General features: G+C 38.5%; 1 protein-coding gene across 1 annotated transcript in view; it reads right to left on the bottom strand.

Annotated features, from left to right (window-relative positions):
* rims2a (regulating synaptic membrane exocytosis 2a) overlaps window positions 1-15,313 on the bottom strand; it is an 839,749-nt gene that overhangs the window by 479,425 nt on the left and 345,011 nt on the right. Inside the window, exons 9-10 of the mRNA XM_060824314.1 lie at window positions 14,700-14,799; window positions 12,946-13,069 (exon numbers count right to left, since the gene is read on the bottom strand). Of these exons, the coding sequence (XP_060680297.1) occupies window positions 12,946-13,069; window positions 14,700-14,799 (224 nt within the window). The remainder of the gene's footprint in view (window positions 1-12,945; window positions 13,070-14,699; window positions 14,800-15,313) is intronic.

Below are 15,313 nucleotides of genomic sequence, written 5' to 3'. Positions count from 1 at the left end.
TGTCATTAAGATGGAGTGAATTTATCCTCATTTGTAAAGTTGATATACTCACTCCTCCATGCACCTTCCCACAGGCTCCAACACTGTCCTGGCTCAGGGCAAGGCAACTTGAATCCACGACTGCAAATTTATGCACTCATCACTCTGTGCACCACACAAGCTCCCCTGTAACTACTCAGGTTGTAGGCGAATTTGACATAAAAGCTCCAGCACAATCTCCCTATCCTTGTAATATTGTGCCTTGTTTAATAAAAGGTAAGAATTTTATACGCCTATTTAACCACCCTACTGACTTGTCCCACCACCCTTCTGGGATCAAAGTCCAAACATCTTCAAACAGCTTGATCATGCTTCCACATTTAAGTGCAAGTTGTTAATAGGTGTCACAAAGGCAAGGGAAATTGGCATTGAGGCTTGTGGAACCCCACTGAATCCAGTCTTCTGGCTGAAAAGCACATGTCAACCACTACCTGCATTACTTGCCATTGGGTGATCAGTGGAATCACATTTATGATTGTTTACTGCACTCTCTCAGAGGTGATGGGTGATTGGTGCAAAGTCAGATCAGGACAATAGACTTATGACATTGAAATGGGAGCTTAGGGAGAAGGGCACAATGTTAGCCAGATTTAGAGGCTATGATTTCATGGATAAAAGTTTCAGCAAGTGACCTGACGAAGGTCCTCAGTCAGGCAATGATGAAAATATAGACGTAAATGGTCCTATTGAGGCTAGGAACAAAAAATTCAAAAGGTTTGATTTGGTGTAATTGAAGATACTGGACAAAGTAGAAGATTTGGTATCAAGGGATTGAGCTTGTCATGAAGATCAAAGACAAAAGGTCATGTTCTTTCCAATATTGAGTGGCAGGAAATTTCTGCTTATCTAGTACTGAATGTCGCAGTAGAGTCCACAGAAAATTAAAAAATTAGATTGAAAGAATATGTTCAGATCCAAGCGACCACCCAAAAGACACATTCAAATAGACAAAGGAAGTTTCTTTCCTCAGGTGTTAGTACAGATTCGAGGAGACAAAGGAATTACCCATTTTCCATATACTTGAACCAAATAGATTTTTAAAAATTACACTTTGTACCATAATATCGTAACTAAATGTTACAATATCTAATTAAGCAATTGTCTGCCATAGGCACAGAACTTCATTCCCATAAAGCAATAAGACAGACACAGGGAAGTTTAATTAACTGAGAAAGAAATTCCAAGTTGAAGGGATCCCTAGTTTCCTCTTCTTTGCTTTCCTTATGATAGTTACAAAGAAGCAGTGACAAATAATTGACAACCAGAGGGGTCTAATCACAAAGTTTCATCACACAAAGAAACATGTTCATAATTAACAATTGTCAGCAGGTAAGAAGTTAAGCTTTGTGATATTGCATTTCCAAACTCCTCAATGTCAAATCTCCCTAAAAGTCTCAGACACATCCTTCAACAACTTGCCAAAGTACTTATTCCTAAATCCACCTCATGAGATTCAGAAAACTGAAGAGTCCAAAGACGTGCAGGTCAGGTGAACTACCATGCTAAATTGCCCATAGTGTTAGGTGCATTAGTCAGAGGGAAATGGGTCTGGGTGGGTTACTCTTCGGAGGGTCGGTGTGAACTGGTTGGGCTGAAGGGCCTGTTTCCACACTGTAGAGAATCTAATCAATTTCTAGCAACTTATCAAACCCTTTTACATCTACTGGTTTCCCTGTGTCTGTTATACTTGTTACCTCCTCAATTCATTTGTTGAGCATCATTATTCCTGCATGAAGACATGGTGACTCCGCTTGATTATATTATGCATTTCTAAATACTGTGATGTTATATCCTTTATAAGCTAACCGGTCTATGTCTACTTCTTTTGCCCCCTTCACTTGTTGAATAACCGTGTTATACTGGCTGTTTTCCAATCCTCTGCGATTTTTGCCAGAATCCAAGGATTCTTGGAAGAGTGCTTCAAACAAATTCACTATCTTTGTCTTTATTTCCTTTAAAATCCTGGAATGCAACCCATCCAGTCCAAAGGACTTATCAGCTTTTAGCCTCATTAGTTCACTAGTAATTTTTCTCTACTGATAGTTATGGCATTTATTTCCTCCTTTTCTTTTGCCCCGTGTATTTCTAGAGTGCTATTCGTGGATGCAAGTTTGCTTGCTGAGCTGGAAGTTCATTTTCAGACATTTCGTCACCATACTAGGTAATGTCATCAGTGAGCCTCCTGTAAAACACTGGTGTGGCCTGCTTTTTGTTTATGTGTTTAGGTTTCCTTGGGTTGGTGATGTCAGTTCCTGTGATGTCATTTCCTGTTCTTTTTCTTAGTGGGTGATAAAAGGGGTCCAAGTCAATGCGTTTGTTGATAAAGTTCCGGTTGGAGTGCTATCCTTCTAGGAATTCTCATGTGTGTCTCTGTTTGGCTTGTCCTAGGATGGATGTGTTGTCACAGTCGAAGTGGTGTCCTTCCTCATCTGTATGTAAAGATACTAGTGAGAGTGGGTCATGTTTTTTTTGGCTAACTGATGTTCATGTATCCTGGTAGCTAGTTTTCTGCCTGTTTGTCCAATGTAGTATTTGTTACAGTTCTTGCAAAGTATTTTGTAAATGACATTAGTTTTGCTTGTTGTCTGTATAGGGTCTTTCAAGTTCATTAGCTGCTGTTTTAGTGTGTTGGTGGGTTTGTGGGCTACCTTGATGCCTAGAGGTCTGAGTAGTCTGGCAGTCATTTCCATGATGTATCTGATGTAGGGGACAGTGGCTAGTGTTTCTGGATGTGTTTTGTCTGCTTGTTTGAGTTTATTGCTGAGAAATCGGCGGACTGTGTTCATTGGGTACCCGTTCCTTTTGAATACACTTATAGGTGATTTTCCTCTTTTCTTTGTAGTTCCTCTGTGCTGTAATGTGTGGTGACGCATGGAAATAATGTTCAAATGCAACTCAGTTTGTGGGTGTTGGGATGATTGTTTCTATAGTTCAATATTTGGTCAGTGTGTGTTGTTTTCCTGAAGACACTGGTTTGAAGTTCCTCAATGGCTGTTCGCTCTACCTTGACATCTAGGAATGGCAGTTTATTGTTTTTTTCCCTCCTCTTTAGTGAATTTTATGCCAGTAAGGGTATTTTTGATGGTCTTGAAGGTTTCCTCTAATTTGTTTCATTTAGTGATGACAAAGGAGTCAACAATGTAACGGATCTTGTCTTAGTGTATTCTACTGTGAAGACTGATGCAAAGTACTTATTTAACTTCTCTGCCATTTCCTTGTTCATGATGAGCACGTGCTGGTGTTGGACTGGGATGGACAGATAAAAATTACACAACACCAGGTTATGTCCATCAGTTTTATTTGGAGGTACTAGGTTTCGCAGTGTTGCTCCTTCATCTGGTAGCCTGTGGGGCAGGATCAGAAAACACAAAATTTACAGAACAAGATCATAGTGTCATGCAACTGATAAGATATATTTAACAAACCTAGATTGTTGTTAAGTCTTTCATCTTGTATAATGGATTGCAGGTTTCGATTCATTAATATGTAAATCGCAGAACTTCTTTCAAGTCACATTCCCCCCCCGAGATAACTTAAGGTTTTATAAAATAAAATCTCAGCTCAGACAATGCATTAAAGGTGTGAAGTTAGAGTCTGCATTTATTCCAACCCTGAGTCAGACTGATTCTATTTCCAGAGTAGCAACTTATAAAATATCACATGGATTGAGTGCCTGCATTGACGATGAAGGACCAGCGCTCTGAAAGCTAGTGTGCTTCCAATTAAACCTGTTGGACCATAACCTGGTGTTGTGTGATTTTTAACTTTGTACACCCCAGTCCAACACCGTCATCTCCAAATATTTTAGAATGGGTTATAGGCTTCAATTCATTAGTGTGAAAATTGGAGAACTTCTTTCAAGTCACGCTCCCGAGATAACTTAAGGTTTTTTTTTTAAAAAAGTGATGTCTCCACTCAGACAATGTATTAAAGGTGTGAGGTCAGAGTCTATGTATATTCCAACCTTGAGTTAGATTGGTTCTGTTTCCAAGCTAGGAATTTATGAAGTGTCACATGAATTGACTGCTATCAGATTGTGCACTTTTTGAGCAAAATAGAATATATTTGCGAATACAATTCTCCAAATACAAAATCAAGTCTGTGAGAGGGTGAGAGTGTGGGCGGTATATGTGTGTGTGTGTGTGTCTGAGAGACAGCGTGAGTGTGAGTGTATGTAAGGGTGTGAGTGTTTGTGTGCTTATGTGTAAGTGTGTGAGTGAGAGTGTATAGTGTAGTGGGGTCACCTGTCGCTGGTCCTTTGCACTTCCGAAAGCTAGTGTGCTTCCAATTAAACCTTTGGACTATAAGTATTGTGTGATTTTTAACATTCTAAAAGATGAAAGACTTAACAGCAATGCAGCTTTATTCATTTTATCATATCAGTTGTGTGACACTAGGATCTTATGCTATAAATTCTGTTTGTTATGATTCTACCCCACTAGACAAAGTAGCAGCGCTCCAAAAGCTAGTACTTTCAAATAAAGCTGTTGGACTATAATCTGGTGTGATTTTTAACCATTTCAATGTTCCCCATTGTTAGACCCTTTAGAGAATGAAGCTTGGCTTCCCTCTTTCTCTTTATATACTTAAATAAGTTCTTGATAATTTTTTTATATTACTCGTTAGTTTAAACTCTAAGTTTTTTTTGTAATCTTTAGTCACTTTCAAAATGTTCCTAATCTTCTCTCTTACCACTAATTTTTGTCATACTATGGGTATGTTTTTTTCCCAATTTGATATTCTCCTCAAGTTCCCTAGTTAACCACACTTGGTTCAAATACTTCCTTGAATCTTTCTCTCTCACTTGGACACATTTTTGTTGCGAGTCAACAACAATTTCCTTGAAATACCTGCCTTTGTTCTTCAAACATATTTTCTGTTAAAGTTATTTCCCAGTCCACCCCAGTCATCTCTGCCCTCATTCCTTTGTAATTACTGTTTTTAAATTTAGTACAATTGATTTCAAGCCAAGTTTCCTAATCACAACCTGAATGCTAAACTCTGGTGGGTCTCTTACTCTGTGATCATTTATTAAACCTGCCCAATGTCAGATTAGAAGACCCAAAATAGTCAGATTATTTGTTGGGGCCACAACATAAATACTCCACGGAACTTTCCAAAATTCATTCTGTAATTCTTTACCTCACGACAACTTGATTTTCCCAATCTACTTGAAGATTAATGTCCTCCATGATTAGCTACTACCTTTTTTATATGTCCTCCTCTCCACCTGAGTTATTCTCCATCCTGCAGAATAGCCATTGTTGGGGAACCTGTACATTTCTCCTACTAGTGTCTTCTTCCATTATTTCTTATCTCTACCAATATGGTATCTACATCTTCAATTTTAGTATCCTTGCTTACTACAGTATTTATTCTACCAAATATTTAATTAACCTAACATTGCCTTCCTTCCTGCCTTTCAAAAAATGATAGAGTCATTAATACTGAGCTCCCAACTTTGATCTCCTTGCAAGCATGTCTTCATAATGGCAATAAAATCACACTCATTATCTCAACAATTCATTTATTTTGTTACAAACATTACATTTAAGTAACAAGATTTGAATTTTGCCTTCTAGGAAAACTATCTCTTTGATAGTATTTGCTTTTTTTAACAAAATATTTGCGTAACCTCTCTATTCCTATTCCATTCTGGATATCATCACCTAATTAGTTGTCCTGCAATGCCACCAGATTTTTTTGTTTTATTTTACAAGACGATTAATCCCTCATCCGATTTAGCTGAAATTATCCCACAGAACCCTGGTTATTCAATTCATATAGTGACCTATCTATTCAATCGACTTAAAATTGTGGTCAATAAGCCAAGTTCAAGAATCTTCATTTGACTTTGTAAGGGAAGTACAAGCTGTGCAATGCTATGTCTAAAAAAGCAGTGAAAAATATCAGTTTTCTGAGCAAAAAGCATAACCATTTTTACAGTGACTGAACCTGGAGCTTGATGGCTGGTCCATTACATCAAACTTTGAATTTAAAATTTTTTGAAGTATTTCATTAATTCTGAATATATTTGATTGAAAACATATACAATGGTAAGACATCGACTCCCACTAATGTTCTTAAGTATGTCATGCACATCTTTGTTAATATTGCCAAAAGCATTATAAAATGCTCTCTTGGCCGGAGGATTATATCAGTCTTGACAAATGCAGCAAAGTAAGTTTTTCAAAAAAAATCAACAAAGTATTTATAATTAAAAGTTTCCATAATGTTTTGTTTTTAAGCGCATAAAATCTGAAATGTTAACTACACTTGGAGCAAAATGCTATCATTGGCTAAAATGAGACTTAACTGTTATTAATTCACCAAAAACAAATGATTCAATTGCACCAGTGAGGAAGGAGTGCATAGCAGAAAACTGAGTAACTAAGTCAAGTACATTTGACAGCAATCCACATTTTGCAAACTTAAAACAAGATTAATTGTTTTTATCCAAAGCAATCAATTTCAAACAGGCATACAGCAGAAACCAATGTCATGCAAGAAATGCTTAAATAAAAATGAATTCAGATAACTTGAGCTTCTTCTGCATTTGCATGTAGAGAGACATTTACTTGTGTCTAGATTATATGATGTAAAGACCACTGTTACTTTTGGTCATTGAACTTAAACATGGGAAACAAATTGATATGTAGAAGGATCTGGATGTACAAGTCCAAAGATCACTGAAGGTGGTAGAGCAGGTAGTAAAAAAGACCTATGAAACACTTGCCTTCATTGGAAGAGGCACTGAGTATTAGGATAGGCAAGTTATTCTGCAGCTTTGTAGTTTCGTTAGGCCACATTTGGAAAATTGCATAAAGTTCTGGTCACCGCACTACGGGAAGGATGGGGATTCTTTGAAGATGGTACAGAAAAGGCTTACCAGGATGTTGCCTGCTACAGGGGATTTTAGCAATATAAAGAGCTTGGATAGACTGGGTTTGTTTTTCATTGGAAAGCAGGAAGTTGAGGGGTGATCTGATAGAAGTTTGAGATTGTGAATGACGTGGATAGAGTAGAAGGTATGAGGCTTTTTCCATGGTGGAGGGGCCAATTACTAGGGGAAACAGGTTCAAGGTGCAAAGTTTTAGAGTTTTAAAGTGATAGCTAAGTTTTCCACACAAAGAGAGGCGAGTGCCTGGAATACGTTGCCAGAGGAAGTGGTGGAAGCAGACATAGTAGCAGCATTCAAGAAGCATCTAGATGAATACATGAATGGGACGGGAAGAGAGGTAAACAGATTCTGTAAGTGAAGATAGTTTTAGTACAGAGGGGCAAAATGTGTCAGTGCAGGCTTGAGGGGCCAATGGGCATGTTCTTGTGCTTTGTTATTTGTTAATACTGCCTTAAAACTGGTGACCTCGAAAGAAGGTTTTACCCAGCGACAGGCTTCTGCTTGGTTTTTCAAACAGGATATATTTGTGTGTGTGTACATGCACTCATGCACGCATGCATTCAGGTGTACTCAGTATGATCATTTCTTGACTGGCTCTTAGGTGAACAATCCCACAGAAATATCTTGCCAATAAATGAGAAAACTCTTCTTTCTTCCTGTCTGTGAGTGGGAGGAGTAAAAGGAAATCCCAAGCTGCTAATCTCTCTCTCTCTCTCTCTCTCTCTCTCTCTCTAAAGTCCTTTCTCAAAAGGAAAAACATGTCCAGGAACAATTAGAGGGCAAATTGTCAACTGGTGAAAGAAGGATTGAGAAATGGTGCATCTATAATGTTGTGTCATCCTCAAATATTCAAAAGGAACCGGAAGGGTACTGAAGAAAACTAACTCAGTGCCAGAGCTGTGCTTCAATGAATATTTTACTTTGTTTCTTCTCCACCAAAAATATTTGTGACTTGTCTTTGTGTGACTGGTTCTATGTCTATTGAATTATTTCAAATAGGTGCAGGTGAAGTTTTATAAAGTACTATAAGGTAGCAATGCATGTTTCACTGATGCCACTGATCATAAGCATTCTGTTTGCAATAAATAGCTGTTTTCACAGAAACCTGGTGAGTGTTTTAACTGGTTCATTCATCAGGTAAACTGGGTGTTTTGATTAAATCTTTTCACATTTGTGATGACTCTGGGAATAGTGGAGCTTGATTGGAAACACTTTATCCCAGTGAGTTGTGACAATGACTTTAAAACATTGCATTAGTTTGGGTATGAGTGAGGTACAAGTGTAATTCTATCTATGAGAAAAGTCCCTTCATCCAAATAAATCACCATTCACAAACCTGGCCACAGCCTATTATTTCTTAAGTTGCCCTTGTTCAGGGGTCTCTTAGCACTATAATCAGATTTTTTAGGCTAACCGAAAGGAAAGTAATAATCTGTCAGTATGTTTTCATTGAAATCATTCTGATTAAATGAATTTTAACAACTGAAGTAAAAGCCATTAAAATGGAAAAGCTCCCCTAAATATAAGTTCTTCAAAAATTCAGAAAATGATTGTTAAAATGAGGCAAAATTTACAGGTTCTAGCTTAAAGAACAAATGCAAATATGGTTTGGGGGCTTTTATTGTGCTCCAATTCTTTACCCTGACATACATTTATTCACCCACAATTCAAGTTTTGATTTATTTTAATGAGGTTAGGAGAGTTACTTGGAAAATGGCCACAGCATTAAATATTAATGTCATTTTTTTTAAAGATTCCTTTGACCATTTTGAGTCTTAAATTCTTCTTTAATTCAACTTATTATTGCATGGAGCATTAATTAATATTTTCTCTTGCTAAAATAACCTGTGTTAATCAAATTCCACTTTGCTCGACTTATGTTTTATTGATTTGGAACATTTACTTAGGAAAGGGAATTTTAAACATTTTTCCAGAAGTAATTAAAACTAACAAGAATGGTGAGAAGCCTTTAGAATAGAATCTTCCAGTCGCGGAAGCAGGAAGAAAACATAAGAAGGCAGGATGGTGGTGTACAAGCATGCTGCCCTCTCTCCCAGCTCCAGTAGAATTAAGTTCTGGAAAGGAAGACCTGAGCTTGACTTAACCATCCAATTGGTAAGAAGCTATTCCCACCTAAGTTGGCCCACTCAACTGTTAAACCAACACAGCAAGTCTGTTTGTTAGGAGTTTAGCTGGGGACGAAAGGTCCAAGATTTGTGCTGAATCATGCATTGTGAACAATCTGGACACTGGAGGGTTCAATGCTGAGAGTCATCCCTTTTTTTACATCCAAAGCCCAAGCTCCCAGATACCCATACCTCTCTCCCTCCCTACCCCTGACTCTAAGTTGATAATTAGGATTAGGTTGTGGAAACTTAGTAAAGGGTCTTGTAAATACGTGGTGAAGGATGTTAATGCTGTTATTCAAATAAACAATTTGCTTCCTCTTGTTTTAAAATTATTGCTGTGCTTCTGTAACCAAGAGCAGCTCTTTCAACTTTCATGTCTGAAGTGGGATGGGATGTATGTATGTGAAATTCAAGACTTTTTTTATTTACACCAGCAATTAGCTATTTTCAGAGTCAACTCCACATCAACATGTTGTTTGAGGGCGAACATATGACCAGTGGTACTAACTTGACCTATTATCACAAAGAGGTGCAATCTACCTGGCTTTCGCCATAACTACACCTATGATGTGCAGCCCACATTGAATACAGCAGTCTTTTGTCAACATGAGAATGGAAGTCCAACTCTAAAGGTTTAACAACCATGAACATAACAAGTCACAATGCATCAATATCTCTCATATAGGAAATGACACCAATCTGCACCTTAGTAAAAGCTATCAACCAAAGGCTAACCAGGAAGTACTGATGTTGATAACAATGAAGCTTGGAAGTCACCTAAGTTTAACCATTTACCAAACAGTAGCAGCAACCTTTTGAAAAAGGAAACAACGACAGGTTTGCAACCTATTCCTCTGAGTATGTCATTTGTCATTGAAGCAAAAATAATCCTACCTGATGGAAAACATAAAACCAACAATTAGAACACCGTATCACTTGAAAATAGCTAAGGTAGTTGTGAAAAATGACAGGGATGTGTATCACAATTTAACATTGGATCAACCTATGATAGATCCAAACTGCCTGCAGCAACAGAAATGCAAATGCTATGTTGGTTGAGAGCAACTTTGGTCCTATAGTCACCAAAACTTCCCCACCTAAAATCCACACTAACACAAGTAAACAAGTGTCCGGTGTGGTTGAATACTACTGTAAGATATACTCCCATGAGATGGGCATCTTCTATACTGCATTTGAACACTCCCCCCAACATCCTGTTTTGTAATTTCAACAGACAACCCTCACCACGAGTGCTCATGAGGCCATGAATTGGCTAGAAAGGCCAAGGCAAACAACTCGAGCACAGAAGGTCCCATCCATGGTCATACCGTTTTGTGTTCCTTTCTTTTGCTTTTGGACGGTAGTATCCATTCCACTGGACATGCATGATAAAAAAAAACATCACTTTATATTAAAACAAAGACAGGAGATTGCAATAACCATAAGGTCATCTCATTCCTTATTCTTAAGGAAAAGTCTGAACTCACATCACTCTGAAAGGTCTATCAACTTGAAGACCAAGAATATCCAGGAGCACAGTTTGGTTTCTGTTTGGTAGATCTACAGCACACACGCTTTTCTCCAAACACTGACTTCAACAGGATACAGGGACCAGAATGTACCTCTTCATTATAATTTCATAGAGCTCACTTAAAACATTGAATACACTTAGGAGCAGACTCTAAAACATTTGGGGGAAAATTAGCTATCCACCAAAACTCTTCAGTCTCATCTGTTTGTTCTATGATGACATGCGCTGCATCACACCATCTTAATGGCTCCACTTCTGACAGCAGCATCAGAGTGAAGAATGGAGTGAACAGGGCGGTGTCCTAGCTCCTATTTTGTTTTTCATAGTCTTCTCAGTGCTCCTCACGTTTGCATTTCCTGCAGATATGGAAAGGGTTTTACTTGTAGATATTTTCTACGCAACATGGTTCGATGGGGCAGATGGCATTTGAACTCAGGACTCCTGGCTCAAAGGTAGGGACACTACCACTATGCCAGAAGGTTATTTATACACTTGGTCAGAAAGCAAGCGCTCCAATTTATCTCGATTGAAAGCAAAGACAAAATTACAGCTCTATTACACTACTGACACTGTGTTAGTTACTCAAATAAAAACTCAGCCACATAGTCCATGAGGCTATCTGTCCCATGCTTGTATTTATTCTCTCTGATGATATATACTTTCAAAATGGCCATGGGACACAATGTCATGTTTTCTCTCATACATTAGACAACAAACTACTGGAAAGTGTTACAAAGTCCTCTACATTGTCTGTCACTATTGACCCAATCAGTCAATTGGTGCATAACTGAAGACACCGTCACGCAGAGCAAAAGCATCTACCCATCGTTGGACAATTCACAAAATATGCTTTGAATAAAATCGAGCAAGGAACATGGGTCCAACCTCCCACCGCAAGGTTCAACACCCCTTCTACCACTGATCTGAATTCTCAGACCCAGTCACTCCCGGCAAACCCACCTTCCCTCTCTCCACTGAAAACACATCATCTACCCACCCCACAAAAGGCCAAACTACCCTAGGAGCTCCTTACTACCTGGAACTGATCCTAACTGGGGTCATATCTACCCAACTGGCAGCCTAACCTCATACCTAGCTACATATTTATCCTTTCAGAGGAGTTGTGAAAGTGGCTGGCTGCGTACATACAGCATCTGCTGCCATGAAAAGAGGAGGAGGATTTGGATTCCCCTAATTGTCCTCCACTGTAAAGGCACTGCTGGACTGCCAGGAAAGGCAATTCAACAATTTTCATCCTTACTGGTTGCAACATTGCAAAGTTAAGCAGGGTTGAGTTTGCTGGCTTGAACACCTCCACAGGGTTGAAGATAGTCACATATCGAAGGAGTGAGATGACTGGTAACATGCCCAAGACACTGCTTCAAAGATGCTTGCAAATATGACATGAAGACCCTAAACATCTCTTCAAGCACCTGGCAGAATCTAGCCGAGGACAATGGAAGACAGCATCATGGCCTGTGAGTTGGCACACAGCACCATAACAATCAGAAGAATGACGCATCTGCCTCCAGCTGATGGGTGGGTTTCGGTTTGGGACTGGAAGAGGCCCAGAACACTGACTTCACCAGTTTTGAAATCTCCTCTCCCCCACCTCATCCCAGATCCAACCCTTTAACAGGTCCTCTTCACCTGTCCATCTTCCTTCCCACCTATCCGCTCTATCCTCCCCACCGACTTATCACATCCACCTATAGCCTTCCCACCTATCTTCCTCTCTGCACCACCTCCAACCCTACCCTACTATTTATCTTTCAGCACCCTTTCCCTCCCACTTTCCTGTTGAAAGGCTTATACCCAAAACATCGACGCTCCTGCTCCTCACACGCTGCCTCTCCTGCAGTGCTTTTCCAGCACTACACTTTTCGATTCAAACAGATGCTCCTTTGCCAACTATTTCCAAATTCCACACAAGACCGAAAGGAAAAGAAGTTGTTTTGTAAGAAACAACAAATGGCAGACAATATGTTGACATAAAGCATGTTTTGCTCTTCTGTTCAGGTACATTCAAACCATTAGAACGGCACAGTTTCACTGTCATTAAATGAACATAGGTGAGGTCAAAGTTCAATTGCTTTGTATTTTGTATATCAGAATCATTGTTTGTCTTCCTGAATTTTGATTGTTAAGATCAAAGTTTCCAGATATTTCGGCTCCTTTGATTGCTTTAATTATTTGTAGATTAAATGGTGAAAGATCAAGGAGCATGCACCCAAATATTTGATGTGTGCACATTCATAAAATTACTCCTTAAAAGTATTTGGGTAATCTTAAAACAAATGTTAATATAGGTTAAGACAGATTCATATTAAACCAAGACAACTAACCCAATAGGCCTGGAAACTAGAAGTTCAACTTGTGGCTCAGGTTTAGATTCAAAGATGATGTTATACACCTCCTCAAATGTGGCTCCTTGTAATGACCGACCATTCCATTCAAGTACTTCATCACCTAGATCATTAAAATAATACAAGTAAAAAGATTAATGGATCATTATAAAGAAAACAACTTTGATACATTATAACCATTCTTTCAATAATTGTAATTTACAGACTCTGTTGGCTGTCTTTAATGATTTTAAAATAAACTTCACTGTCTGTTTTGAAGTGCTTGTCAGCCATCAGGCTTAATCCTACAGCGGGTTAGCTAGCAAGGTGGCAAAATGAAAACTTTTGTTACCATCTCTAACATGTAAGAGGTCAGTTAGCTCAGTTGACTGGTTTGTGATGCAGCGTCAACATGACTCCAAAATGGATTCAATTCCTCCACCGGTTGAGGTTATCATGAAGGATTCTCCTTCTTAACCTCTGCCATCATCTCAGGCATGGTGACTCTCTAATGCGAGCACAGCTCGATGGTGCAGTAGGACTATAGCAACTTTATCTTTACATATAATCCATAGAGGGAAGAAATGGGATAAATAGTACAAATCATCTTTTCAATTATTGAGATTTATAAAATTATGAGGGTCACCGATAGGATGAATACCATGGTCTTTTTCCTCGCATGGGGGAACGCAAAACTAGAGGGCATAGGTTTAAGATGGGATGGGAAAGATTTAAAAAGGACGTTAGGGGTAACTTCTTCACGCAGAAGGTAGTGCGTGAATACCCAAGGAGGTCCTAGAGGTGGATACAATTACAATATTTAAAAGACATGGCACTAGGTCAGATTGGGATGTCTGGTCAGCGTGGACAGGTTAGACAGAAGAGTCTGTTTTCATGCTGTATGATTCTATGATCCAAAATTAGTTCTGTTGTTGCACGGTTTCTCCTTGGGCACCATGTTGTATTCAGAATAGCGCACCGATAGGTGTTAACATAGCACTTTTCTAATTTTTGACTATTCTTTTTCGTTTGGTAAATTTAACTAATTTCTTTCCAATCATTTTTGTAAAATGCAAATATTCAAACAATACAAATAATAAAAGTAAAACAGGAAATACTGCAAAAATATAAAAGGTTGGGCAGCATCTGTGGAGAGAAATAGAGTTAACACATTGGGTCAATGATGGCTCTTCATCAGAACTGAACAAAGATGGGAATGTTATTGTTTTGGCATCAGAGTTAGGTAGAGGAGGGAAGAATTGGGCAGGGTAGTTCTGAGATACAATGAAAAGCAGGAGAAATTAAGTGAAATTATGTCCCGTGGTATTACATAAAGAAACAAAAAATGTGTTCTGCACCATTATGAATGGCTGGCTAGTAGCTGCATGAGTGAAAAAAGTGAAAGATTAAAGAAAGAAACGGGACAATAGAGGCAAAGGGATCAACAATCTGATATGTTAACTGTTTCTCTTGGACCAAAACTGACAAACCTGAACATTTTCAGCATTTTCTGCAATTATTTTACATTTCCAGCACCTCCAGTGTTTTGATTACCAATTGTAATATCTATGTCTTTGTTTGATTGTGATCAGATGTAATTCTGGAGCTACTCACTACTGTTAATGTCATACGTGTAGGCAAGCACTGCATAATTCACATTGGACACATTGATTCTGATAACAGTAATATCAGATCCAGAATAACATGCATGTTAACAGCAGAGGTAAACTCATAAAAGAAGTTATAAATGGTACCTGGTCTAAGATGCCCCACAATGTCTGCTAAACTGCCCTTCTTCACCTTGGTAATGAATGCACATAGTCTGCCAAATTCAGTCATCTTTCCACCTACAACCTGTTCCATAATAAAAGGTAAAGATAAAGTAATATTATCATTTGGCCTACTTTACAATAAATTTACTTAAAAATATTTTTATCCAAAGTTAAACTTTGTCTTTGTGGATAACAAGGATCTTGATGAGAAGAACTTCACCTGTAGAGCGTTCTGAAAGTTGCTTCACATTCTGCACTTCTTAAAGTTCTATAATATTCTGTTTTTTTTTCCATGTCCTGCTTCTCGCATCTCAAATATGAAAACAGCTGACCTTTGTCTCTGCTATACATACGATAACTTATTACAGAAGCATCACCGCCAAGTGAACTGAGAGTGGAGGAAAAATTGGATAAGCCCAAAAAATTGACAAAGTGACCGGGATCTGAAAAACCTGTGCTTGATTGTCGCTATTCTGGGAGCATTCTGGAGTACAGGGAGAACCAGCTATTTGGATACAGAACTGGTTCAAAAGTGGAAGAAAGAGGGTAGTGGTGAAGGGTTGCTTTTCAGACTGGAGGCCTGTGACCAGTAGAGT

Source organism: Hemiscyllium ocellatum, chromosome 4, assembly GCF_020745735.1.
Source record: "Hemiscyllium ocellatum isolate sHemOce1 chromosome 4, sHemOce1.pat.X.cur, whole genome shotgun sequence".
In the NCBI taxonomy this organism is placed as follows: domain Eukaryota; kingdom Metazoa; phylum Chordata; class Chondrichthyes; order Orectolobiformes; family Hemiscylliidae; genus Hemiscyllium; species Hemiscyllium ocellatum.
This window is presented reverse-complemented; position numbering and strand designations above follow the sequence as displayed.